This window comes from Rosa chinensis, chromosome 3 (genome assembly GCF_002994745.2).
Source record: "Rosa chinensis cultivar Old Blush chromosome 3, RchiOBHm-V2, whole genome shotgun sequence".
Taxonomy (NCBI): domain Eukaryota; kingdom Viridiplantae; phylum Streptophyta; class Magnoliopsida; order Rosales; family Rosaceae; genus Rosa; species Rosa chinensis.
Window position 1 is genome coordinate 5,949,867 of NC_037090.1, and position 27,537 is coordinate 5,977,403.

Consider the following 27,537-nt stretch of genomic DNA (forward strand, 5'->3'; position numbering starts at 1 on the left):
TTTCTAATAAAATAAAATAGAGGGACGGGGGGTTCCCGGGTGTGTGGTCCCCTCTCTATTGTGGGGAGGGTGGGCGCCTTGCACAATGACCACTAATAAGGGGCTAATATCGTCTAATTCTCTATTTTAATTTATATATATATATATGACCCTAATTTGATAACTTTCATATGACAAGATCACAAGAAAGAACACAAGAAAGAGGTGAAGGTCTAAAATAAATTGAAATGTTATTTAGAAAATAAAATAATTAAAAAAATTTCAATTGATCGTAGTCCATTTACACTGAAAGTTCAGAAATTAGGAGAGGGGAAAATAAATGCACTAATTTTTTGGCCTAATCTCAATTCCCTCAACAATAAGGCCACCTTTTAGGTGTGCACCCTTAACTTCTTTTAGGCTCATCTTCACATCCTTGTTATAATAACATCCATCATTGTAAAAGCTCCCCAGTTCAATCTCCATCCATCCATCTGTTCGCTCACGAAGACGTTCTTCCAGAACCCTGATTGGTCTCACACGTTCGTCTACTTCTGTTGTCTTCCGATTTGCACTCAAGTATACAGTGCCTTGTGATTTGTAATTGCCAACTTCAAGTGAAATCTCAGAAGGTAATGAGTCCAAACCATATGCACGATTGGCCAACTTGATAACAAGATGAGCACTATAAACTGTTTTTGGTGATAGCAATTGACTATTCATGGTGCCATATATTTCTAGCCACCAGATGGTTCTGAGTTCAGCAACCTCTGCAAATCTGAATTTGTGGTCGTGTCATAATATTGTGCAAGATAGATAAATTTCAGTGCAATATTTATTTCCCAAATTAATTACTTTTGGGCTAGAAATTAGAAAGCAAACCTTGATTCGGAGGAACACTTCCAACTCCAATAGAGAGGATTGCACGCCCATGTAATTGAAAGATCCCTTGCACTTAACATGTAACATTTTTTACCTGTTGATTTCTCTATTGAGAACATCTGTGTCATTCACCCATCATGGAGTTAATAGTAGTTATGAAATGAGAATTTAAATGGATTATATATGTTCCTATCTTTATTTTTGAAGGAGAAATGTCACAATATTTACAAAGAGACTCGCTATATTTTGTGGCCTGGAAGAATATTCATGTTTATGAAGACAAAAAAAAGAAAAGGAAATAGTGTGCTACAACGAAAAACTAATAATAAATTTAATAACCTCACAGAGTATATAGCTGGCATTCGAACTTACGGTTTGAATACTACTGGATGAGGTTAGATATTAAATGGTCACGAGCAGTGCATCACCGATCGGGAAAGCATTACTCAAAACCGGGTTTAAAGAAATTTTGAGAAAAATTTGAGTAGTTTTTTTTTTTTTTTTTAAATGACTGGCTCAAAATCTATAATAGGAGTGAAAAATTACTACAATATTGGCTATTGACTTAAATATAAAGTAATGTCAATAGTCATATTAATTATTGTGGTAGGCTAGCATCCCAAAGCCACCAATGCATCAACAGGCAATGGATCAAACATGAATTCTTAGTAATCAAGAATTCATATTTGTTCCACCGCCTGTCGATGCAAAAGCAACCTTGACGTGTTTGCCTCATCATGTAATTTTGTTGACCCAAGCTGCAAATGCAATTCTGATAAAAAAAAAAAGGGGCTGCAAATGTAATAATTCAAAGTCAAGATAATATTGGATTACTTATAATCCAATATATATTTGATTAGTTATATAATGCAAAGCCACTTTTTCAACAAAAAAAAATGCAAAGCCAGCCTGAGGCATCAATTTTCATTTTTTTTGTTTTCCCTTGCCCTGGATTTTGAAACAAAAAAAAAACCCAACCTAGCTTAGAACAAAGAAATGGCTGTAGCAAAGATGAAAGTTACCTTTTTACCACAATCGATTAGATTTGGACTGCACAACCTGATGAACAAGTCCTTGTTGGATGAATAAGGTATTGGAGTGACTAATCTGGACAGAATTTCTGGATAGTCCGACGGCAAAAACATACCCCACAAACTATCCATATCGGCCATGGCACGAATCGACAACGAGACTAACGAGGAACGACATGCATCTCCGGGAGATGTCAATGATAAAATCTGCTCGAAGCAGTCTTGGGGCAAATCCTCCAAGCTCATGGTGTACATATTTATTTATGCGCTTCTAAAGAAAACAACGGACTATATATCAGCATCAAAGGTCCAGGACTCCAGGCCCTGGGAACAGGGAACATAGCGTTAGGATGACAACATTTTATTTTTTTGGCTCAAGTCATTATCATCATGAGGACATTAAGTTACAATACTTGGGCTCCGGCTGACATTATGACAACATCGCGAAATTGAACACATGGAGAGAGAATGTTGACTTGGCTTTCTAAAACTACCTAGGTCCCGCCATGTTAAAGGCACCACCCAAAGCCTCCCAAACAGTGTTAGGCAAACGTTCTAATGGACAACCCAAGAACTCAGTGAATTAGTTTGAGGATTTGCAACTCTATAGCACCCACGAGAAAGACTCTGGTGGCCGATCTTGTTAGGATCCAAACAGTGGTATCGGTCAGCAACATACGAAATCGAGATTCGAGAATCTAAACAAAATAGGAAAGAAAAAAAAAAGACACACCACAACTCAGGTAATTCAATCACTCTCTTATGGTGGATGTCTACGAGATGTAAGCCGATCTTTTCAAAACTATGAAAATTAGATGTAATTTAAGCACAAGTTTGTATGTCATTGGAGTTTCTCAAATGATCTAATTGCATTAGTTGCTTCTGTTCCCTCATATTACAATTCATATGAAAGAGATCGAAAAACTAAGTCATGTTTTTCTTTTATTTCCGTTTATAATTATCGCACCAATAATACGTGATCCACTATTTTCAGTATTTTGGTTCCTCATATTATATTCTCACTGCCTCTGCTCCTTTATTAAAAGTTAAAGAGAGAAAATTCAGCTACCCTCCCCAAACTATGTTGCCAAGGCCAATTTGATACCCGAACTCTCAAAAGTATCAATGTGATACCCAAACACATATTTTGACATCAACGTGATACTTCCGTCCAAAATTTGTGACGGTTCCGTTAAAAATGATCACATGTCGTACATGTGACTAAATTTTAAGGGCAAAGTCGTACTTTTACACCAATTTTATTATATATATATATTTAAAAAAAAGATATGCTTTTCATCTTCAACTTTTTTTTTTTATCACCATTTTAACACTTTCCATTTCCCATTCACGAGACTACAAACAACATTCTACTGATTTTTAACAACTTCACCAAGTAACAGATCCAGGTTACCAAGTATCCAAATTTTTTTTTTTTCAAAGTCAAAGCAGTAGCATTACCACATTTTGTATCTTACACTCAATTAACTGCTATTCCATATAGAACGACATAATTACATTCATCACAATCTGCCTGGTGGCAAGGGTGATATAGAATTCACCTCACCATCGTAACAAAGTTACAGAGTTTCCCTTTGCATCCTACATCCAGATAAATTTTTTTAAAACAAAAACTACTGCATTTTGGCCACAGGTTCAAGTGCTTCAACATTAACCACACTGTTTACTCTGATCACCACCATGCCTATGTTAGTCCTTTCATCACCATTCACTTCTACAGTATTATCAACCACCAGATTCATGAACTGGTCAAATCCACGCAAGGTTCCAACAATCATTCGGTTTGCATTTAGCTTGATTTGAAGCTTCTTGTCCATGTACTTCTTCAGATCCGGGGGCTGACCTGACCTGCTCATGGTGAAGGATTAGAGAGAGAGGTTTTGCGTGAGGAAGGATTCTTCTTGACCAGATTTGGAAGTTAATTCCAATTACTGCAATTCACCATCAACAATCATGTAAACACCTTTTCCAGTTTCAACTGAAATTAACCCAGCAGCTTCCTCTCCTCCAACACTCCAAAAACCCAGAAATCCACATCCATTAACCATCTGAATTCCTTATTTCGATTTCAGTCGAAACTGACCCGGTAGCTCATTTCTTCTCCAAAGCTTCAATTTTCCAGATTCCACAAACCTCATATTCCAAATCAGACAGCAGTGAATTAGGCTTTTCGATTCACAATGACTCATGGCATTATCCAGAGGGAGAGGACGAAATATAGCTTACCGAACGAAAAAGGTAAGCCGGTGGCTCTCACGGCGGTGTTTGGTGGGTAGTGAGGCGCTGATTCCATTTATGGAGGTGGTTTAGCTCGATTTGGACTGGAGGTTGGAGAACGAAGCCATGCAGATTCGATGCCATCGGCGGTGGTGTGTACGGCGATTTTCCACCGTCGGTTGGGGTAGCTGCCTTTGGGTTTTGATCGAAATTGGGAGCTGGTTCGAAGGATGGTGGCGGTGACGTGAGGTGGCAACCGGAAGTTGGGTTTCCCGGTGATGGCAGAGAGAAGGAGAGCGGAAGAGAGAGGTCAGGTCGGGTCGATGCGGAAGAGATAAGATGAAGAAGAAGGAAAAAGAAAAAGAAAAAAAAATGAAATAACAAAAGAAGAGGGTAAATTGGTATTTTTCTTTGTTTTTGGTCTTTATGTGCTTGACACGTCACTTTTTTAACGGAACCGTCACGAATTTTGGACGGAAGTATCACGTTGATGTCAAAATATGTGTTTGGGTATCACATTGATACTTTTGAGAGTTCGGGTATCAAATTGGCCTTGGCAACATAGTTTGGGGAGGGTAGCTGAATTTTTCTCAAAGTTAAAACGAATAGTTTCCAATTAAGGTTTTCTTTTTTTGTTTGATTGAGTCTATCAATTAAGGCTGCACACGTACAAAGTCAATAGCACATTCATTAACCTTGTGCAAAATGCTGCCTAATTTTTGCATTCAAAGCGTACGTGCTGCACTTGAATTACAACAATAGCCCTCCATTGCAAGCTTTACGTCATGGTCTCGTCGAGTACTCGAGTTTGTATGGGCGCGCTGGTCTTGTTTTGGTTTTTGTTGGTTGGCCTTGGGGCTTCAGTAGCTTCAGTTTAATTAAGGCTTTTTATCAATTTACTATAGATTTGTATATGCATTGAATAGGTTGATAAAGTTATTTATAATTCACGTTCAAAATCAATTGACAATGAATGTAGCGGCCAAAACCCTTATAAATTTATAGGCAAAGTCTCATCTTTTCCATGTGTGATCTATATATTCTTAACATGTCCCCACACGTGTGGCGAATTTTTAAATCATACACGTGAATATGGACAACTTTTGGTGACATGGAGCCCGTGTAGCCATGAGACATACATAAGTGAAATAACCCGATCTGGGATCACGATAAAGTAATGGGGGTGAAATTTGCACACCCATATTTGCAAACCACACGCCCTTTCATTTTTTTTTAATAATATTTCAACTTACATCTTTTTACACTTTCTAAAATACCTTCAAAGTCAGATTTCTCTTTTTTTCTTTTTGGGTCTTCTCTCTCTCTCTCTCTCTCTCTCTCTCTCTCTCTCTCTCTCTCTCTCTCTCTTCTCTCTCTGACATTCAGAACCTTCTTTCTCAGTTGGGTGGTGCTTTCTCAGTAGAGAAGCGCAGGCAACTATAGACCATACACGAACATCCTTTCCCTTCTTGGCCTTATCCTCTCTCCGTGTTTTCTCCCTCTCTCACTTTCCTGTACTCTCTCCCATGGAGTCTCTTTCCATGGTCCTCTCCTGTTCTTCTCCACCATTCCAAACCCACCCCAAAACCCAGAAACCACTCACTTCACTACCAATCTCTCTTCCTAAAACCTCCATTCTCACCTCTCAATCATTCAACTCCCATCCCCTTCAATTTTCCTCCATCAAAAACCTCTTTCACAACCAACCTAAAACCCATCTCTCCTTTCTCCTCACTGAGCTCATCGCAACCACCGCCATTACTTTCCCTTCTTTTTCTTTTGAAGCCGCAGCTTCCGAGCAAGTTTTAGACAAAATAAACTTGGAGTCAATCCTGGTCTCAATTGATGAGTTTTTCAACAAGTACCCATATTTCATTGCCGGTTGTATGTTCATTTGGTTGGTTGGTGTACCTGTAGTTCAAGAGAACTTGAGAAAATATAAGTTCATCTTTGTTCTTAATGCATTCCGAAAATGGTCTTTTTAAATGTACCTAGCAAATTTATTTGTTTATACATATTTTTAATTAAACCACCTAATTTTTCAAACTGTCCTTATCTTGTACCTAGCAAAGCAACTATAGTGATGGCAACTTCGCGTCGTCTTCGTGATGTGCTTAACCCCAATTGCATATTGCTTATCTGCTCCAGCATATAGAATTCAGATACATAAATTTCAAGCTCAGTTTGATTAAAGAGGAAGACAGAGGGTTGAGGAAGGGATCGGTTGGTTTGCGAAGAAGGGCGTGACGGAGAATTATGGTTTCTCGCCTGCTGAACTAAGTAATATCCCACTACTGGGTTCGTGATCTCATCTAAAGAGAATTAGATTGGAGAGTGTCTCAATACCTTCAATGACCAAGAACCCCATACAATTAGTGGGTCTAAAAAAGATATCTCTATTCATGTGTACCATTGGGAAAGCTTTCAGCGACGGTTCCATCCAAATTTCATACGCATTTCCAAATCTAGAGGAAATTAGCATTGACTATTGCAATGACTTGGTGGAAATGCCTGCTGACGTATGTGATCTTATTCATCTACGGTTTCTCTACTCATGATTGAGTGGTATTGCTTTTCAATTCAATCAATCATACCAAGAGTTGAGAACCTTGGAACTCATTTAGAAAAACAAGGACTTAAAACAAGAATTGTTACTAAGCTATAGTACAGTCAAAACCTCATCTTGAAAGAACCCAGAACTGCCGAAGAAGATTGGTATGAAGCTGGGAAGTTTTCATCGCCTCGTTGGCTTGTTTCTTTAGCTGGGTACAAGAAAAGGTTAGTATGGGAATTTAGGTGGTTTAATTAGAAATATTTATACTATATAGAAATTTGCTGGGTACATTTAGAAAGACCCTTCCAGAAACTCAAAGAGGACCTCACTGCTCAGCTATTGGATATTAGGGACGAGAAGAGTTTGATGTATTTGAGGTCTCCCAACTTGAAGATTGTCAATAAGGATACTGTGAAGGTTCAGTTTTCAGAGGATGATGAAGATGGGTTTGTAAAGAAGGTTTTGCAGAAGTTCAGAGACCTAGGAAACACTGTTGTCTGTGTTTCGAGAAAGTAAGTGTAAAACTTTTGCTTTAGCTTCGTCTTTTACATGGAGATGTGATTACTTGGTACTAAGTAGAGTTCATCTTGGTCAAAAAATAAACAATTGCTTAAGATTAGGGCCGGGACGGGCCAGTTACTGAGTGATACCGAGCCCGATCCCTAAAATATATTTCGGTATGGGTCGGGATGGAATTTTTATTTTCCAAGTTGGTGCTGACGGTACCGAAACCGAACAAATTCGGTACGGGCCCGGGTCGGGTTTGACACTTAAGAATTTTTTTTTTTAAATGAAAAAAAATGAGCATGCTCTCGAGCGAGCATCTGGAACTTTGGAAGGCTCTAGGTTGGCTCTAGCCATGAATTACAGCCAACTAAACAAAAACAAAGCAAGCAAACACCGATTTAGAAAGGCATAGACTATCGAAATCCATATACAACTCAAATATCAATTTTTACAAACCCCGATCTCAACTTTTACAAACTTGGATCTCAAGAAAAGAAAAAATTAAAATTACCCTGCATAATTGCAGATACAATTTCTTTCGTAGAACATGCACAAATTGACAAAACCCAGATCTTAGAAAAGATAATTAAAATCGATGGGAACAGAGCTGGAGGGCATTCCTTGTGGGTGGTGCAACGATTGTGGTGCCACCGAGGTTGACCGAAATGGCGGTGGGCCGAGGATGCAGGAGTGCAGTGGTGTGGTGGTGATGTCTTTGAAAAAGAGAAGTTGAATAAAGGGTGAGGAAAGAAAGGGTGAGGGAGAGAGAGCCACAGAGAGGTGAAGACGAAGAGAGAGAGAGAGAGAGAGAGAACAAAGAAAAGAAACCGAGAGGAATGAAGGATAAAAGGGTGAGGGAGAGACAGCCACAGAGAGGTGGGAGAGAGAGAGAGAGAGAAAGAGAGAGAGAGAGAGAGAGAAAAAAGAAAGTAGGTGGGTCGTGGGACGTGGGAGGGTAAGATAATATATATTATAGATATTATATATATATTCATATAAATCGGTACGGGTCGGGCCCAAAACGGGACTTAAAAATGAGAACCGAGGCTCGTCCCTTTTATTCGGTATGGGCCCAACAGTAATTTTTATATTTTAAGTACCGGCCCGTTTTAGTTGCTTTCGGTACGAGCTCTGGTCGGGTTCGGTACTTCGGTTTTATATGCCCAGCCCTACTTAAGATATGTCTATGATGAATGTCTAGGAGTATCGAGCATTGATTTGCTTTATTTATTTATTTATTTTTTTATCTGAATGTCTTTGTAATCTCAGTATCAAGAAGAAGATGAAAGCTTCAAAAATGAATACAGAGATTGAGATTGATGATAATGGAAGCACCACCTAACTGAGAAAGAAGGGTCATAGAGAGAGAGAGAGAGGAAAAAAGAAAGAAAAATCTGACTTTGAGGGTATTTTAGGAAGTGCAAAAAGATGTGAGTTGAAATATTATTAAACAAATGAAAGGATGTGTGGTTTGCAAATTTGAGTGTGCAAATTTCACCCCCTAAAGTAATATTGGGGTTCACATCCCTAAAATCAATTGGCAATAGATAAAGTGACCCAAACTCTTATAAACTCATAGACAATGTCTCATTTTTTTCATGTGGGATCTATATATTCTCAACATATCACAACCATTTGATATATTTAAACGATAGATTGTTATAGTTGAAGTGGTTATGTTCAGTTGGTAGACATCTTCATGATATATGGTAGTTATGGCTCCGATTTATGATGATTATTAGAAGTAGGGTTATTTATGGCCCCGATCTGTACTGTTATTCCTATTTGTAATTTTACCATCTTGATAAATGGAATCTCATAGCTTGTGAGCAAAAAAAAAAAAAAATCACTCTTTTTTTTTGGCCATTCACTACTTCACTAGTAGGTAAATTTAGAAGTCAACAATTTGGATTACTTAACATGTAAATTTTGAGATCACACTGGTTGCACATTTTCCGGTGTTAAAGAAATGGAGATGTAGAGTAATTATAAACAAAAAATCAATTGACTACCTGAATGAGGATTGTGGTAAAAAAAATGTCAAAATTTAAGGTAAATGACATTAAGAAGATATTATAAATTCTTAATAACCATCTCATTAGAGCAAGTTCACTCGTTGGGTGGGTCATTGGGTCAGATATTATTCACTATTTTTTTTATGTTTATTTCCACTCTCTGGATGAGTTTGTAGGTTACGAAACTGATCCAGAGTGACTCAGATCAGTTTGAAAACTGTGTCAGTGATCCGGATGATAAAAATAAATATAAAAAAATAGTGAATAGTAACTGATCTAATAGGTGATCTTGCTCTTAGTACCAGTATTTTAACTGTGATTATCGGTAACCTGTATGTTGCATTGTTGGAAGTGACTAGTAAACTTGAGAATTCACCACATACTCGGTTGTCTTTTGGCGCCTTATCCCTCTCTAATCCCAAATCCAGAACTTTGCAACCTGCACAAACCCATCAAAACTGACTGACCCAAATCCAATCAAGACTCAATCAATTCTTCCACTTCAGTTCAAGATTGCATTTTCTACCTCAATGGCTATGGCTCTGAACCTCAAACCCACCATTTCCATGTCCCTCACTCCATTCCTAACCTCTCCTCCGTTTTCACTCAAAACCCAGAACAGCTCACTATTCTTTAACAGAATCCCTTCAACAATTCAGACACATAAAACCTCATTTCCACTGAGAACCTGCACTAACTCTCAATTCTGTAGCACCAGAAGACTGTTCCTTCCCTCAGTTTCTGGCATCTGGGATGCCATCACCGGCGGCAACAATCCCCGTGAAGCCGTTGCCGCAATCCGAGGTGGAATGGTTCTGTTTAGACAGGTAAATTATGCTCCATAGTTGTGAATGTAAACTAAAGTTCGAAACTTTGTTTTGGGATTGAAAGTTCACAACTTTGTTATTGTCAAGGGTGATGTTGCAGGGTCTGTAGCAGAATTTGACAAGGCAATTGAGCTTGATCCTCGCCAAAAGGCATGTAAGTTAATGTAGCTATTGGTTATGGGTTTGTAGTGAGTTTCGGATATTGATTGTTGGTTAATGGTTTTTATCAGATCTTTGGCAAAGGGGGCTGTCACTTTACTATCTTGATAGGTACTACTAGTTCTTTGATGGGTCTTTGTCCATATGTTTTTGTTGGGCTGCTTAGAAAAATGTAGAAGAAAATTGGTGTTTGTTTAAATTTTGAGCAGCAAAAATTACAATGTGTAGATAAAAGTGGAAAGAGTATCACTTTAGCCAAGATTTGTCAATGGAGCTAAAATTTATTGGTCCCCAAATAGAGGGTAAAATTTTAGAACTGGTTTGGTGAAGCTATGTGTCTAGGGTTAAATTATTTATCTTTTATGCACAGATTTGAAGAAGGGGCAGAGCAGTTCCGAATAGATGTTGCCCAGAATCCAAATGATACAGAGGAGTCCATTTGGTGCTTTCTCTGTGAAGCTCAATTATATGGAGTTAAGGAAGCAAGGGAACGGTTTCTTGAGGCAAGTTATTGATACCAAGATAAGGGCTTTGTAGCTTTAAACTTCAAATATGTCTTTTGGATGTCTATAGGATCATAAATGAGTATCTTTAAGAGGGGATTGTTGTCTTTCTAGTTGAAATTATTTAAATTGCTTTTCACTCCCATGTATTGAGTGAGAAGTTCAATAAAATTCTTTCTAACTGCATTTTATATGCATGCAGGTTGGCCAAGATCCAAGACCTGTCATGAGAGAAGCCTATAACATGTTTAAAGACGGTGGTGATCCAGAAAAGGTATCTGAGTGAAGCTTTTCCTCTCTGACCAAACATTTTCTTATTTGAGCTTGTAGTTCCTAGGTGTGGTTAAGGTGTTTATCAGTTCATATGAGATGTTAAGATTATCTTTCTTTCATGTTTGTGTTGAAACATGAACTGTTTAGGGTCATAACACCAGTTTTCCGGTAGGAAGTTAATTGGAGTAACCGGAAGTTGTTTCAGAACTCATATATAATCTTTCCCTTGTATTCTTTTTCAGTTTACACTCCAGAACCCTTTAATAAACATCTAGCTTGTGCCTGTTTCTTATATCAGCCCGACTGCTTGCAATAATACCAAGATTTTTATCTGACTCAAGTGATTGATCTTTACTGTGTAGCTTGCTGATGCATTTAAAAATGGCCGAGACAGTGATTATTTCTATGCTTCTCTATATGCTGGCCTTTACTATGAAGCTCAGGTCTGTTTTAATTATAAGAACTTTCTCTTAGATCTTCTTCTGGTGTTACAATTTTTACATGTTGTATCTCAATTGAATCTGACTATCCCTGTAAATATATAGAAAGGTCACCGAAGAGTTATGGTCGAATCACACACAATAAGTAGACTACCAATGGCTTCTCGATGTTTTTCAGAGACGGATAACTTATAGTTAGGAACCAGGAGTTGTTAGATTGATATTCAGTGCTAGAGCCCTGGACAAGAAATCGTTACTCAAAAACAAAAACACTAATTATCTAAGAATACCTCCATATTTGCTGCTTGTGTATCGATGCACAGTCTTTGGGTACTTCATCAAATGGTTTATAACTAAGGTTCTGACAAGCTTTTAAGTTCCTTGTTGCAACAAGAAGCTTGTGGCAATGAGCATAAGGACCTCCATCTTCCTCAATAGGGCACTTAATGGAGCCTGTTTCATTGAAACAAACTTCTCTGAAATTTCTAAAATTTGTAGATTTATCTTTAATTTTGGCTATTAAGTATTCCTAGTGTTAAAGTTTGATAGGTAATAACTAGTGCTGAGAAATTACTGGCTGAACTTGTAGCTTGAAACTAATTGCCTGTGTGTGCTGACTTCCTGCATTTCACCCATTTATACAGAAGAAACTGGATGAGGCCAAAGTTCACATCCTTGCTGCTTATCAGTCTTCCTATGGACAAAGGTTCAAAGTCAAAAAATAATTCCATTTCATCAAAATCATAAGCTTCTTGTTCTTCTGTAAAGCAATTAACAGTTCAAAATTTTTATAAAGCCAATTTTCTTTCTCATGTCAGATCTGATGATTACATGGCCTCTCTTGCCAAAGTTCACTGTGTTTGTCGAAATTGGAGATCTGATTGAAGCTCTTGGTCATTCCTATAACAAAAGTTGGTTCATCATGTATTCTAATGTTAATGTACTATATATATAGCTTCGTTGTCGAGGTGAAGTTGGAGCAAGGGAAATCAATCTATTGTAGTATTAGACATATTATGATCACATAACTTTGCCCAGAAAAGAAATGAAAAAGCCTTGGGCAATATATTCATTCTCCTATTTGATTCTTAATTATTACTTGTCATCAATTTACAAGCAAGTAAATTCAGCAAATAAGCACAATCCAAGCAGAAAGACTTCATGATTAGTGAATAATTAAGAAAATATAATTCATTCATGCACAAAACCTCTGCTCTCTGTTCTTGGATGCCTCTTTTAGAGCTTTGAAAACAACAATTATTTTCATTGCAGAAAGCTCATCAAATTTGCTCTCTATTCTGGGCCTCAGATTTCCTAAGGTACTTTCTGATACAAAATCTTTTGGACCGTAGAGAGCTACCATACAGTTTACGGACCCGTCTTGGACCAATTCAAACGCCAAGTATAATTCCCATGCCTGGTTGTACTTGGAGAGTAGGAGTAATTCGTCAAATTAGCACCAACGAAGGTAATTTCTAATTTCATATGTATGAATGATATTTAGTATAAGGGTATATTTACATTTATTTTTAAAAGTTCTAATTGAATACCCCAGATGGTCCCAGTCAGTATCTATGTCGGGCTCTGAGTCTATCTTGTAGAGCTGGAACCAGACTTCACCCCGGTAGTGTTAGTTTGACTCCCGCTTGGCTGTCTGTGCTTAGGTACTTGTGCTGTTTATGCTTGATACCTAACTGCTATGTACACTCTGATTTTGGTAAAATTCAGTCAGTGATGGATCAAAGGAGCAAAATCTAATTAAATAAGCATACGTTCTATGTTCTAAAAGAAAAATAACTTGTTCCGGCAACTTGTTTTGTTGGGAAAAGTTGTCCTAGTCTTTATTGAAAAGAAATTGGAAAACCAATCTATAGATATATTTTTTTTTTTGGGAAAACCAATCTATATCTATTGATAATGAGTAGTGCTATTCAGACTTTCAAATTTTATAAAAAATTAATTTGTTAAATAATAAAACTGCTCGTTGTAAATTCCTTCTTCAAATAAATTACCTCTGCTTTTGTGATTTATTTGCATTATGATCTAAATAGCTCTTCAAATGCTTACTACTATCAATTCACGTATAGAAAGAGAAAAGGAGAGAACAAAAGTTTGTTCAAAATTAGGAGAAGTCTAAATATAAAATTTAAGATGTCTGAATAAACTCATACATTATTAATTTCTCCTACATAAAAAATAATAATAAAAGAATTCGACAACACAAGGACCCGCATAAACTGGCATGATGAACGGAGAAGAAACTTGGTCTTCAATTTTTTTCACTTCTATTCAAGGAAAACGTGTGTGTCCAAGACTAATTCCATCCCATGCGAATGGGAGTTGTGCCTTGCAATTTACCAGCAACCTTGGAAACTACCACTCAAGGGGACTCTCCCAACCATCTGTCAGGAAACAGTTACACTCGCACTTCGTACATATACTGATATATGAAATCTTTCACAGTTAAGCAAAAACACACAGGCCAGGAGCAGGTAACTCTGTAAATCTGACCAAACTCCAAAGTCCCCTTTTGTTTTTTTTTTTGTCCTCTCTCTCTCTCTCTCATCTACGCACCGCTTAATGAACGTATATATACACGCGAATATAGATCATTGAAAAGAGGTAGCAGAACAAAAGGTGATTGACGATAGAGCGCGCAGATTTAGAACCGCAGAAGGTATGACAGAGCTTTGCAAGATTCGAGATGACATGGTGGTGCAAATCTTATCAAGGCTACCACCCAAATCTTTGATGCGATTCAAGTGCATTCAAAAATCGTGGCATGCATACTGTAATAGACAATTGCAAGTTTGTAGCCATGCACCTCTCCATTTCCACGGTCAACAACAAACTCTTCCCATCATACGTCCTTTTCAAGCGTTTTGTATACGATATATGTGATAATACAGAGATTAACAGGGAAATCTTCTCAAAGCTGGAATTTTACCATGATATGGATTTTGACGAACATAACAATTATTATACTGTTGAGGATGTCCTTTAGTGCTCCCCTTTCTATGTAGCTAAAGATGACGGGCCAAAATCTTGCGCTGGAGATTCTAGAATCCGGGTCTTTGTTATGTCATTGCGATGGGATTATTTGAGAAACAATCTTCTTTTGTGCGATTTAGTGACCAAGGAATTCAAGCTTGTCCCAGACTCATGCCTTCTTCTCCCTCCCCACATTCTTCAACCAACTGTGCTGTCGGACTTGGTTATGATCCCAAACACAGAATTGTATCTTGTGGTGAGGACGTACGAAACAAATCCTGATGGCCGTCTCTTTATTTTTCCTCCCAAAGCTGAAGTGTATACCATAGGTACCGATTGTTGGGAAGAGATCGGTACAAATTATTTAGAGACCGAAACTACTATCTTTTGGCCCCAGGATTATCCGTTTTATTTTTAGGGAATTTTTTATTGAATGGATCATGAGCAAAGAAAGGAATTTCTAGATTGCTATGATAAAGGTGAAGAGAAATACATTAGAGGGGTAATTGTATTTTATGATATATATATGGGTGGCGAGGCATTTCATCATATATTGCTTCCCGATATTTTATACGGGCCAGTAGCATTTCATGATAAAATGCACCTTGCAGTTTGGAAAGAATCTGTTGTTCTTTTCGGCTACTATAACATAGGTAGAAGACCTGGGTATCTGTCCATTGCAGGGCCGGTCTTGACATTTTGGAGGCCTGAGGCAAACATTCATACAAATTTTTTTCTATAATAAATTGAAACTTAAATACACTAGTAGCAATAAAAAAAAAGGAACAAAAAAAAAACATCTATATTGTATTCTTAAATTAGAAAGGACATTAGTAAAAAACCAGCAATGAAAAAAAAAAGTGTTTAATACAAAAAGAAACCGGAAAAAAAGTGAGAGAATATAAAATGAAACTATTTTTAGCAATGAGAAAAATAAAAGAAAAAAAGAAAAAACGAGAACTATTTTGTTTTGAACTTGGGTTGCTTAAAAGGCCACAATGCACACATACCGCTGCTGTAGAGCAGCAACCACTTACTGTTATTGCAAAGAATCTATATAAAGTTGTACTGAACTACAATATATATATAAAAAATAAAAACTGTCGGAGGCCCGCTGGAGACCGGTGGCCTGAGGCGGCGGCCTCAGGCTGCAGCCCTCAGGGTCGGCTCTGGTCCATTGGAATATGGGTGATGGACGATATCGATGGTGTAAATATTTTTTTGGAAAAAACAGTTAGACTTTGAACCACTTACACCGTCGGTGCATAGAAAAAACAGTTAGACTTTGAGTCACTTACACCGTCGGTGCATAGAATAATTTCCTTTGAACCAAATGAATGTTGTGACCATTCAGGGGACGTTACAATTTTGGAAGAGTGTTGAAACTATAATGGATGGCCCAAATGAATGTTTAATTTCCTACAGCCTCAACACCAAAAAGATTAAGCCTCTTCCCTTTCATATCGTATACCCATATTATTTTCAAATTCTTGCTTGTATGAATAGTATAGTTTCCGTCGTGGGAGGCAACTAGCTCGAGTCATTTGACACTAAGATAGACTGCTGACTGTTTGCACACCATGTACAGTTCTCTATACCACACAGTTAGTTGATTATTGAATTACTTATTTTACCCTAATATCATATTACAAATTCAGACAAAATTTATTGATTTTTTTGTTGGAAAGCTTTGCCAATAATGATATTTCAGGGATTAACAAAACATTTTGTGGGTTTTAAGTTCCGCTGAATTATTCCCAAATGCGCGAGTCCAAAGACTACATGACTGATTTGCATATGCAAACAGAAGGTGAAAAGTTCAACAGGATGCTAGTAAATTGCATATGAGATGGCTGTCAACCAACAGCATCAGTTTCAATAATAGAGGAGCCAGAAGTCCTTTTGTTTCCACATATTAACCCTTCAGTAAAGCAATTAACGGTTCAGATTTTTTTTAAACCTAGTTTCGCCTCTCTTGCCAAAGTTCAGTGTCTTTGTTGAAATTGGAGTTTCGATTGAAGCTCTCGGTCATTCTTAGACAAAAGTTGGTTCATCATGTATTCGATCTGATCTTCATGTACCGTTATAGACCTTCATTGTCGAGGTGAAGAAGGAGGAAGGAATCGATCTCATATTGTGGTAATCGACATATTATGACATAGCTATGCCCAGAACAAATGAAAGCTAGCCTTGGCAATATACTCATTTTCCTATAAGATTCTTATAGCTTGATATCAATTTCACAAGCAAATTAAGTTATACTCTGCCTCTAATTTTAACAGTCAAATCCAATATTTGGAAAGCTAACCTTGGCAATATACTCATTTTCCTATAAGATTCTTATAGCTTGATATCAATTTCACAAGCAAATTAAGTTATACTCTGCCTCTAATTTTAACAGTCAAATCCAATGTTTGGATTAAAGTAGAAACTCTTCATGATTAGTAAGCAAATATAATTCATTCATGCATGCATGCACCAAACCTCTGCTCGATCTCTGTTCTATTGGATGCCTCTTTTAGAGCTTTGATGACATACTTTGAAATCCAGTTCACTAGAAAACAACAATTATTTTCACTGCAGAAAGCTCATCAAATCTGCTTTCTTTAATGGGCCTGAGATTTCCTAAGGTACTTTCTGATACAAAATCTTTTAAACCCTAGAGAGCTACCATACAGTTTATGGACCGTCTTGGACCAATTCAAACGCCAAGTACAATTCCCATGCCTGGTTGTACTAGAAGAGTAGGAGTGCTTTGACTACTTAGCAGTGATGAAGCAGACAACGGAGTACTGTCTGCACATCACATGCTATATGAATCTTCGTGGTCTGTACAATTTTGGAGGTTTTGAAGCTCCTTTGTACAAGAGTATGGGCCAAAGTTGAAACAAGTATGGGAATCAATTCTCACTTTTTTTTTTGGTATGGTATGGGCAGGGAATTGACTCCCATGCACGAGATCATGGTCCTCGTCTCTCCCCCTCTCTCCATCAATTTGATTTCTCTTGAGAAAAAATAGGATTAGCTTGTCTATTTATTCATGTCCAACTTCCTATTTATACTCACCGCCCCTCAGTTGAAGGATCATCCCCTCAGCCTCTTCATCAACTCGCACGTGTTGTCCTTGATCGCCCTCTATCCGACTGAACTCTAATTTCAGATGGCCATGCTTAACCAGTTCGAAACACCGAGTCTTCATCTTGGGGGCCATAAAAACTATGGCCAACTTGTAGAAGGCGACTCGGGGTCCTGAATTGGTTGAGCAAGGCCATTAAAAAGCTCCTAGTTTAGACGGTGGGTGGTGAAAGCGATCAAGAACACATGTATGTTGACTATGAGAATTTCTTGCCCAAAGGCATGCCAATCTGCAGAGTTCTTGACAATTAGTTTTTGGTTAAAATGCAACATTACCATGCCTCCATAGGCTTTATGAATGACCGGTCATTGATCTCGGATAACCTACACAGTAAATGTATGCAGGTTGGCCGAGATCAACGACTGGTCATTCATAAAACTTATGGCGAGATAAACAATTTCTTGTCTGAGCTAGTTGTGTGGACGTGTGGTTCACAATGTTGAGTCCAATAATTGACTGCAAACCTCCTGCTTCATGTTTTCATGTTGAAAAACTCATGCTTTTAGATCATTTTAAAATTTCTACAGGATTTTGATTGGAATCGCTCAACGTTGTTTATGTACTGGTATTGTTTATGTACTCGTGTGTGTGTGTGTGTGTGTGTGTATTCTTTTACTATACAAGGTGCAGAACCGTTTAAGAAACTTCAGAACATTTTCCTCAATAAGACACTTCAAGGATACAAAATTAATCTTCTAACAAAATGAATATTTGCAAATTTTTTGGTCAGTACAGTTATTAAACCCTGGTTTGAAACTATGAAACTTTCGATGATGAGCAAATGCTGGGAGATTACTGGCCGAGTTTACAGCTCGAAACCAAGTTTTTGTATGTGTGAATGCTGACTATCAAGCTTTCAGCAATATTTGCAGAACAAACCTAATGAAAGACAACTTTTTTTTTTTTTTTTAAATTAAATAGAGGATTATGCGATATTAGTTCCTCTGCGACAACCGATTTGAGGTGACTGGCCCTTACCCGCAATCTCGAAAGAAAGGGGGTCATCGCAACCGGGGACCCACCGCCTGTCCCTCAATTTTATTTTATTAATAAAAGAAAAAAAAATCACAAGACGAGAGAGGGAGACAAGAACCAAAACCTCTCTGAGAACAAAATGAAATAAAGTACTCAAAGTGAGCACTGAGCTAAACTAGTTATAGACTGATGAATACAGCAACCATGCAGCAAAAACCACGGTTGCATGAAATCTGTCAAGCACATCAGAATTAAGCTAATACGGAAATTCAGTAAACCTTGTAGATTGTGAACAAGGGCAGCTGAAGCACAAGGAGGGCAAGAGTCCCACCAATAATGCCCCTCATGATCCATCCCTAGTTAGCTAAACAGTCAGCCACTTGACTCCTTTCTCAATAAATATGTGAAAAACGAATCTGCATAAAGGAGAGAATGGTATAACAATTGACCCAATCAACACTTAGACGCCAAGGGACTGAGCAATTTCTATTGGCAAGAAAGTGAATTGCTACCGCCGAATCACACTCAATCCAGAGAGAAGTCCATCATTTTCCTGATGCTATTAAAACGGCATGAATAATGGCTTGAAGCTCTGCTTTATATCCTTGCTTCATAAACATTACACTATTATAAGTCTAGTTCCCTTGCTGATCGTACAGAACAATAACTTACTCACTATACCTCTAATTCACTCACTACACATCTAGAATACAAAAAAAAAAAAACTTCTCCCACCCAAAAACTCTCATCCTTCGACCAAACCTTAAAGATCTAGACTAAGAACTTAATAAGAGTTCTGAAACAATTTCTTAGCATTTTAATCAACAGCAAAGTTCATACAAGTATTCAAATAATACCTTGTTTAGAGGCTCTGAAGCAATCAATTTTGTCTCCATTAATGACGATTTTTCAACTAGGTTCAATAGCTTTTATGCGAATCATTGGTTCTGACATTCTGATTGGAAATGGAACATTATCATGGATGAGCGTAGCATTACTGAAATCTCTGTCATGGGTGATTGCGTAGAAAACCACATCAAAATCAGATCACCACTTCGACAAAAACTATGGGCACCTAAATCGACCAGTGGCCCGACATATGTGTCACAAAGGCCACAACACGAGTAGAGAAGAAGAGAGAACTCTCGAGAGATAGTGCCTGCCTTCTCCTCCCTTCTTTAAGATTTTCTTTAGGAACATGTTTCAAATCGAACCTAAATTATAAATCTCGCAGATTAATCCAGAGCACTGATTCCACATATGTAGTGAAATTTGGCTGATAAAGAGTGAATCTAGTGGACTTACATCGAGTCATGATCTTATCCAACGAACAAAGAGAAATTTCTATTACTGCTTAGCTCAGGGTTAGTAGAGAAGGTGATCGGCGGACGGGGGTCCGTGCTTGCTGATTGATTTAGTGCGGTAGATGATGGTTACTTGTCAAATATAATACACTAGCATAAAGAAGCTCTGTTTGAGGGCGCATCTTAGCATGGCCGAGTCTGAACTGCTTCAAGTAGGAAGCTCTGTTTCCGATGTACCCGTACAAAAAGAGTGATGTTTTATGCTTGGCGATACGCCGCATGTTGTATTTTAGCATTCCTAATACAAAATCTGGAGTAGTAAGTTTAAGCTAGAGTTGTTTCATTGTTCGAATGAAGAGTATGTCGATTGAAATGCAAACGTGCTTCAACTGATTCTCCAAGCTACATCATAGGTAATTGCACTACATTTCATAAGGTTTTGTGTCTTTGTGCATTCTTGGATTGAAGTCAGTGTTGTAAACTAAAGTTTGAAACTTTCGTTTTGGAATTGAAAGTTAAAAGCTTTGTTATTGTCAAGGGTGATGTTGCAGGGCATGTAGCAGAATTTGACGAGGCATTTGAGCTTGATCCTCGCCAATAGGCATGAGAATCAATTTAGTTATGGGATATTTGTTTGTGGTGATTTTGGGATATTGATTGTTGGTTAATGGTTGTTATCCGATCTTTGGCGAAGGGGCAGTCACTTTACAATGTTGATAGGTACTGTTAGTTCTTTGATGGGTCTTTTTTCATAGAGAATGAGAGTTTTTATTGGGACCTTTAAATTTGCTTATCTGACCTCTCATACTCTATACACCTCATTTTCGCTTTTAAATACAAATCTTTGCTCATTAGACTTTCTTTTGAATTTCAAAAATAAACCTTATGAATAATTCATATACAAAAAAAATAAATTAGTGTTATACCTCTAATTCACTCATTACACCTCCAGAATACCAAAAAAAAAAAAAAAACACCACCTTCTCTCACCCAAAAACTCTCATCTTCCTACGAAACCTTAAACAAAGTCTAGACTGAGAACTTAATAAGAGTTCTGAAACAATTTCTTAGCATTTTAATCACAGCAAAGTTTATAAAAGTATTCAAATAATAGCTTGTTTGGAGGCTCTAAAGCAATGAATTGTGTCTCCATTAATGATGATTTTTCAAATAGGCTCAATAGCTCTTATGCGAATAATTGGTTCTAACATTCGGAAAGGGAACGTTATCATGGATGAGTGTAAGATCACAGATTTATACCACTATTCTCGTTTCTTTAATAAACAAAAAAGAAAAAAAAGCTTTGTTATTGTCAAGGGTGATGTTGCAGGGCATGTAGCAGAATTTGACGAGGCATTTGAGCTTGATCCTGGCCAAAAGGCATGAGAATCAATATAGTTATGGGATATTTGTTTGTGGTGAGTTTGGGATATTGATTGTTGGTTAATGGTTGTTATCCAATCTTTGGTGAAGGGGCAGTCACTTTATAATGTTGATAGGTACTGTTAGCTCTTTGATAGGTCTTTTTTCATAGAGAATGAGTTTCTATTGGGACTTTTAAATTTGCTCATCTGACCTTTCATACTCTCTACACCTCCTTTTCGCTTTTAAATACAAATCTTTGCTCATTAGACCTCCTTTTGAATTCCAAAAATAAACCTTAGTTCTATTATTCATATACAGAAAAAATAAATTACTTATTATACCTCTAATTCACTCATTACACCTCCATAATACAAAAAAAAAAAAAAAAACAAAACAAAAACCACCTTCTCTCACCCAAAAACTCTCATCTTCCAACGAATCCTTAAACAAAGTCTAGACTGAGAACTTAATAAGAGTTCTGGAACAATTTCTTAGCACTTTAATCACAACAAAGTTTATAAAAGTATTCCAATAATAGCTTGTTTGGAGGCTCTGAAGCAGTGAATTGTGTCTCCATTAATGATGATTTTTCAAATAGTCTCAATAGCTCTTATGCGAATCATTGGTTCTGACATTCTGATCGGAAAGGAAACGTTATTATGGATGAGTGTAAGATCACAGGTTTATCCACTATTCTCACTTCTTTAACAAAAACAAAAAAGAATAGAACAATACCCGACCTCTGTGTAAGTATAGCTTAAAACTATTTACTTATCTATCTACATATAGTTGATCTCTCTGTCTCTCCAAGTCATATCACAAAGTAACCAGCATTAATACAGCATGTACTAAATGAATGGGGCTCTGGCGAAACCTAAACCCTAGCCCTCAGTTATGGCGGCCGGTATCAGCCTCCCCTCTACGTTATCTCATGATGACACTCAGAAGCCGACCTTGTGCGGCGACCACACAACCTTGTCCTAGGTTACTCATCATCTCTTGCAGGAAGGAAATAGGTGATGTGACAGTTATGGATCAGTGCTCTAGTACGATCAGACGCAATGGTGATTGGGTGGAAGAATGGCCGTGTCAGATCAGGCCGAGGTGAGGCCGGCTGAAGTATGGGTGGTTCGCAACCGGAAACGACCAACGCATATGACGCGCTCAAAGCAAGCGCGCAATTTAACCCTGAAATATCGTTAGTAGTATAAGCAAATAGGGATCGTTCTATTCCGGGGATTGAGGGTACACCTGTCATTGTGAAACAAATAAAGAAAAGTATTATTTACAAAAATAAAATAAAGAATATAAATATATACAATTGTATAAACAAATAAAGAATTAAAATAATAAAGTATTATTTACAAAAATAAAATAAAGAATAAATATATACAAGTAAACACAAATAAGGGGGGGATTAGGATTCTTAAAATTAAAATTAAAATAAATAAAATAAAGAAAACGTAAAAACATATATACAAGGGGGGAACGCAAGGAACAAAGATCAAAATCAATTCCATGTAATCAAATTCGATTCAAACCCTATAATTGTTCTTCCAAGTCATGAGAGAGGAGTTGATCATGTGAAACATTCGAAAGCAAATGATCTCCCATATTTTACTTTTCAATGCTAATTAACCTAAGCGAAAGCACCTAGATTAATCCTATCAAACATGCAATCAAGCCCTAGAAAGCTAGTCAATCATGACATGTTCAACGCATTAGACATAGAGAAAGGCTATCAACTCAAGTGTACAACTTAGTTATGGAAAAGTCCACCTAATTGCAATCCTCTTCAATTAAATTCGATTCTTGTCCAGAACCTTTACTACTTTTGATTCAAGTTACACAAAACGAAAAGTCGATTTCATGTTCTTAAACCTAGCACCAATTACATGCAAATCCTATAAGTGTCGACCCAAATAAGATAAACATATAAAAGTTTTCTGTAAAGCAAATTTAATCGAACAAACTCACATAAGAGACTTAGAATCACAATTATAGAATTCGAAAACTTTATTTAAACATAGAAATTGGGCTTAAACTTTGCCCTAAACATTATTGTTAACTAGAATTCATAGTTTTACAAAATCAAACAAAGAAAACAAGAGAAAGGATATAATACACCTTGAAAGATGAATGATAAAGCCTTGAGACGAAGAACTTGAAGATCCTTGAAAGCAAGCAATCTTCTAGGGACGACACAAGGGTGGATGGCGGTTGAGAAATTGATGTATTGCATGGCTTCTCTTTCTCTTGGCTTGAAAATGAAGAACAAGAAAACTAGAGAATGGAAAAGAAATATGGAGAGGAAATGGAGAGACAAGGAGATGGAATGGATGAAGGAATGTGGTCTTTTGAGAGTGAGAGGAGAAGTGTATTTATAGCCCAAAAAATGATGAATGGAGGGTGGAGATGAACATAAATAAAGGGCTAGATATGTTAGACAAATTTGTAAAAAATATCTTCCCACTTGTTTATCACTTGTTCAACTTGAATTGATTTTCCTCCTCAAGATTTTCCACTTGGTTGCAACTTTGATTTTCCTCCTCAAGATTTTCCACTTGGTTGCAACTTTGATTTTCCTCCTCAAGATTTTCCACTTAGTTGCAACTTTGATTTTCCTCCTCAAGATTTTCCACTTAGTTGCAACTTTGATTTTCCTCCTCAAGATTTTCCACTTGGTTGCAACTTTGATTTTCCTCCTCAAGATTTTCCACTTGGTTGCAACTTTGATTTTCCACCTCAAGATTTTCCACTTGCTTGGAGGTCCTAAAAATAGAAACTAATAAGAAAAATAGAAACTTTCCTAAAATGAAAAATGGCAACTTACTAAAAATGATAAATAGAAACTACAAAAATATAAACTTTCTACAAATAGGAACTTTCCCAATCAAAGAATGGAAACTTTCCTAAACAGGATTTTAATAAGGAAATAACGTAAGAAATGTAGGGAAATGCAGTTAAAACGTCGCATTAAAATGCTCCTATCAAATTCCCCCACACTTAGCTTTTGCTAGTCCCTTAGCAAAATCACACTAAGACACACACTAACACTCAACGAAAATTAAAGACTCTACAAAAACAATGACTCTATTGCCCTTCAACTTTTTGTCTCAGAAATCTCTTACTTTCACAACATCAAGATTAGCACTCAACCAAGAATCAATATGTAGATATTCAAGAGTTAATTAAAACATATAATCAACACATACACAAGTAGGACTTGGTTGTGACAATGGTGATGGTTTCTGTTAAGCATGCTTCGAACAAGTATGATTCATATCCTCACAAGGTATATCCACTCTTTCTTCTCTCAGAATTCAAGACAATGCTTAAAAGCTTATAATCACTCAATTATATGTGAGAGAAAATATTTTGAGGCAATCAAATAGCTCACATATATAAGAAACGAAAAGCACTTTGTGAATATAATTTTTTTGAAAAGATCTCATGAAGGATATCAATTACTTGCACGGATGGACCCAAGCCATAGGTTCAACTCTTGTAACTCATCTCCACATCAAGGGCTGTCCCATCTTAAGGATCAAGAAGGTCTTCTCAAAGGTTGTAATGGGGCTAAGGCTCAAGGTTTAAAGAAATGAAAGGTAAGGATTTATCAAAATGTCCTAAAAACCTAGCAGAGCAAATGTAGATGTAGAGACCTCAAGAAATCCACCAAGGCATTGCAAAAACGTCACTTTCCCTAGAGGTAACATAAAAGGGCCTAATGTCTTCATGTTGGGCCAAATCTTCATTGTAAACTTCCCTAGAACTATAGTGGAATGGACAAAGGCCAAATTTTTCTGTAGTGGGCCTTCAGTTCAAAGTAAACTCCAAAATCACTAAGTATGGGGGACTAAAATCCATAAACATTTTTCTTTCTTTTCTTTTCTAGCCGTACACAATTTTTTTCTTTTCTTTTCATTTTTCACGGCTTTCACAATTTTTTTTTTTTTCATGGACAAGTCTACCCCCACACTTGAACTTTCACCTCTTCTCAATCTTCTTTCTCAATGCCAAATCCTCAAGTAAAGTCCCAAAATATAGCTCCACTAAGTTTTTAGAACAAAGGGTAGGAGTGTAGCTATACTAAGGTTCAGGGTTAAGGATTTAAGGGTGATGAAAGAAAAGGCTTAATGTAAGCTCAAAGGGGTTTATCTAAGAGAGTCCCATGACGGGCACAAATAGGGACACATGCTTATTTGGCAATGGTGATAATTCCTAGGTTGCCTCTATCCCTTCCAGAATCAGGGCCATGTATTGACAAACGTTTCAACAAGCACAAGAGCGAATTCTAGCATTCTCTAGTCCATCAAACTTAATCTATGGCAAGCAATCAATCAAATGAAAGAGTAATGAGATCATCAAAACATCGCCAAGAAATTAAGAATATATTTTTCAATTATCACTCCAAGAAAAAGGGACATGGCTCAAATATCTCACATGGGCTTTTATGAATCAAAACTCATCCTAACATGCTCATATTCTGTACCAAGGTTACGAAATCCATATCCACTACACATGCATGCATTTTTCATATATCTCAATTAACCAAAGAATACCATTTTAAAAATCATCTCAATTTTGTGATCCTCTTTTAATCATGATTTTAGAGATATAGAATCATCTTAGACAGTTGAAAGGGCATTCTAAGACTCAAAAACAAAAACAAAAGTAACTAAATTTTTTTTTTTAAATAATTTAATTTCAACACTTAGGTACGGGAACAGGGAGTCTCGATGTGCAATGGGACTGAAACAGCTACCATTTTTCAAGACTATGTTTAATCCAATATACCTTAGTGTATCACAACATCAATTAAAAACACAAAAAAACACAATCCAACTTCAACTATTTTTTTTTTTTTTATACTAACTACTAAAAACACAATAAAGCAATAACCCTTCCCCCATACTTAATTCATGCATTGTCCTCAATGTATAAACAAATATAAATCATGCAAAGCATAAATCAAGCATAGAAGAGAAAATTAACACAACGAAACCTAAAACAACCTAAAATTCATGAAAATAAAATAGAAGGAAGAGTTCAAGAAAGCAAATCTGTGTTTGATGGCTCCTCCACAGCTACAGTTGAAATGGGTTGCCTCCCATGCAGCGCTTAATGTTTAAAGTCTTTCAGCCTAGACTTGTACCTCCATTTACTCCTTTGGAGGAGCGGTATGCTGGCGAGTGGCAGCCCTCTTGCTGGTTTCAGCCTTCGGAGGCGGGTCCTCATGTTGTGATGCAGTAGCGTCCTTGCGAGGAAACCCAGGAGGATAACTCTGCAAGTTATTGACTTCCTGAGCAAGCTTGTTTATTGCAGTGTGACAGCGGATCAAAGAGCAGTTCATCTCAGAGATGTAATCGATCATGCAATTGACTCTCCAATCTGTCACCATAATACCATCGCGGAGAGAGGAACGCAAATCATCAATCGAATCCGACAAGCTTTCCAGGGTGGCCATAGGGCGAGGAGCACGAGCAGCTGGTGAGGAAGAAGACTCTCCGGGATGCAGTCTGGGAGAGCGACGAGGCAGAGGAGGGGGACTGCGGGTACGCTCACGGATAGGACGATGGTCCCATGGATGAGTAAGCCCAGCTCTAGTGGCCGCTTGACGACCTTCTTCTTCCAAAGAGAGAACATGGCGTTGATTGACGCCCCTGCGAGGGGTAACCTTGGTTCGAGCCATGAGGAAGTAGAAGGAATTTGAAACTGCACGCTTTAGACAAACCTTAGTAAAATCTGGAGGAGACAAAAAAGGATGTATATGTAAAGCACAAAATAGGGTAGAAATCTCAACAGGCACACGGTTTTAACAAAGCTTCTCCGGGAATGAGAAGAGTTATGACAGTTCACGGCCCAAGAAACTCCCCCACGTGTAAATATTCCTTTCTTTTCCTGGATTTATGGCATGCTTTCGGCTATAGCTCCTCGAGATTCGTTTGATTCCCCCACGCGTCCTTCTTTTCCTTGATTCACGGCAATTAAACCTGCTTTCGGCTGTAGCTTGTCTGTCACAGCTCCTCGAGATTCGTTTGGTTCCCCCACGTGTCTTCCACTCGGCAACAGCTTTTCTGTGTTTGCGGGTGACTTTAATCCAACGCGTAGATTTAATCTCAGAGGTCGTCCATCCAACGGTGGAGATCTGCTCACTCGTTCTATAATTAGGTGCATTCTGAGGGAGCGACTATTCACTCCAAAAGAAAATTCTTCCGAGTTCCATCCTTTCTCTCTCAACCCTTCAGCCTTTCTTTCGAAACTCCAATCCTTTCTTCATCAACATGGAACCACGAACTCTGCAACTAATGGAGTTACAAACCCAGCAACAAATGGAATTACAAGCCCAGCAACC

At 37.5% G+C, this 27,537-nt stretch overlaps 3 protein-coding genes and 1 long non-coding RNA gene across 4 annotated transcripts; 1 reads left to right on the plus strand and 3 right to left on the minus strand.

The window, feature by feature from the left end:
• Window positions 1-211: 211 nt before the first annotated feature.
• On the minus strand, window positions 212-2,162 carry LOC112193256 (F-box protein PP2-B15). The gene is made up of 3 exons (XM_024333329.2): window positions 1,884-2,162; window positions 862-980; window positions 212-757 (listed from the first exon to the last, which is right to left on the minus strand). The coding sequence occupies exons 1-3, from the start codon at window positions 2,145-2,147 to the stop codon at window positions 325-327; spliced, it is 816 nt and encodes a 271-aa protein (XP_024189097.1). The 5' UTR covers window positions 2,148-2,162; the 3' UTR covers window positions 212-324.
• Window positions 2,163-3,318: 1,156 nt separating this feature from the next.
• LOC112194546 (probable small nuclear ribonucleoprotein G) lies at window positions 3,319-4,478 on the minus strand. The gene is made up of 2 exons (XM_040516767.1): window positions 4,140-4,478; window positions 3,319-4,046 (listed from the first exon to the last, which is right to left on the minus strand). Exon 2 carries the CDS (start codon window positions 3,767-3,769, stop codon window positions 3,527-3,529), a length of 243 nt encoding a protein of 80 aa, XP_040372701.1. The 5' UTR covers window positions 3,770-4,046; window positions 4,140-4,478; the 3' UTR covers window positions 3,319-3,526.
• Window positions 4,479-9,553: 5,075 nt separating this feature from the next.
• On the plus strand, window positions 9,554-12,488 carry LOC112193420. The gene is made up of 8 exons (XM_024333565.2): window positions 9,554-10,033; window positions 10,121-10,187; window positions 10,264-10,303; window positions 10,563-10,695; window positions 10,898-10,969; window positions 11,331-11,411; window positions 12,053-12,114; window positions 12,227-12,488. Exons 1-8 carry the CDS (start codon window positions 9,737-9,739, stop codon window positions 12,291-12,293), a joined length of 819 nt encoding a protein of 272 aa, XP_024189333.1. The 5' UTR covers window positions 9,554-9,736; the 3' UTR covers window positions 12,294-12,488.
• A 9,233-nt stretch (window positions 12,489-21,721) lies between these two features.
• On the minus strand, window positions 21,722-23,341 carry LOC121052029. The gene is made up of 2 exons (XR_005807803.1): window positions 23,307-23,341; window positions 21,722-22,430 (listed from the first exon to the last, which is right to left on the minus strand). It is a non-coding gene; the product is annotated as an uncharacterized LOC121052029 (long non-coding RNA).
• Window positions 23,342-27,537: the final 4,196 nt, after the last annotated feature.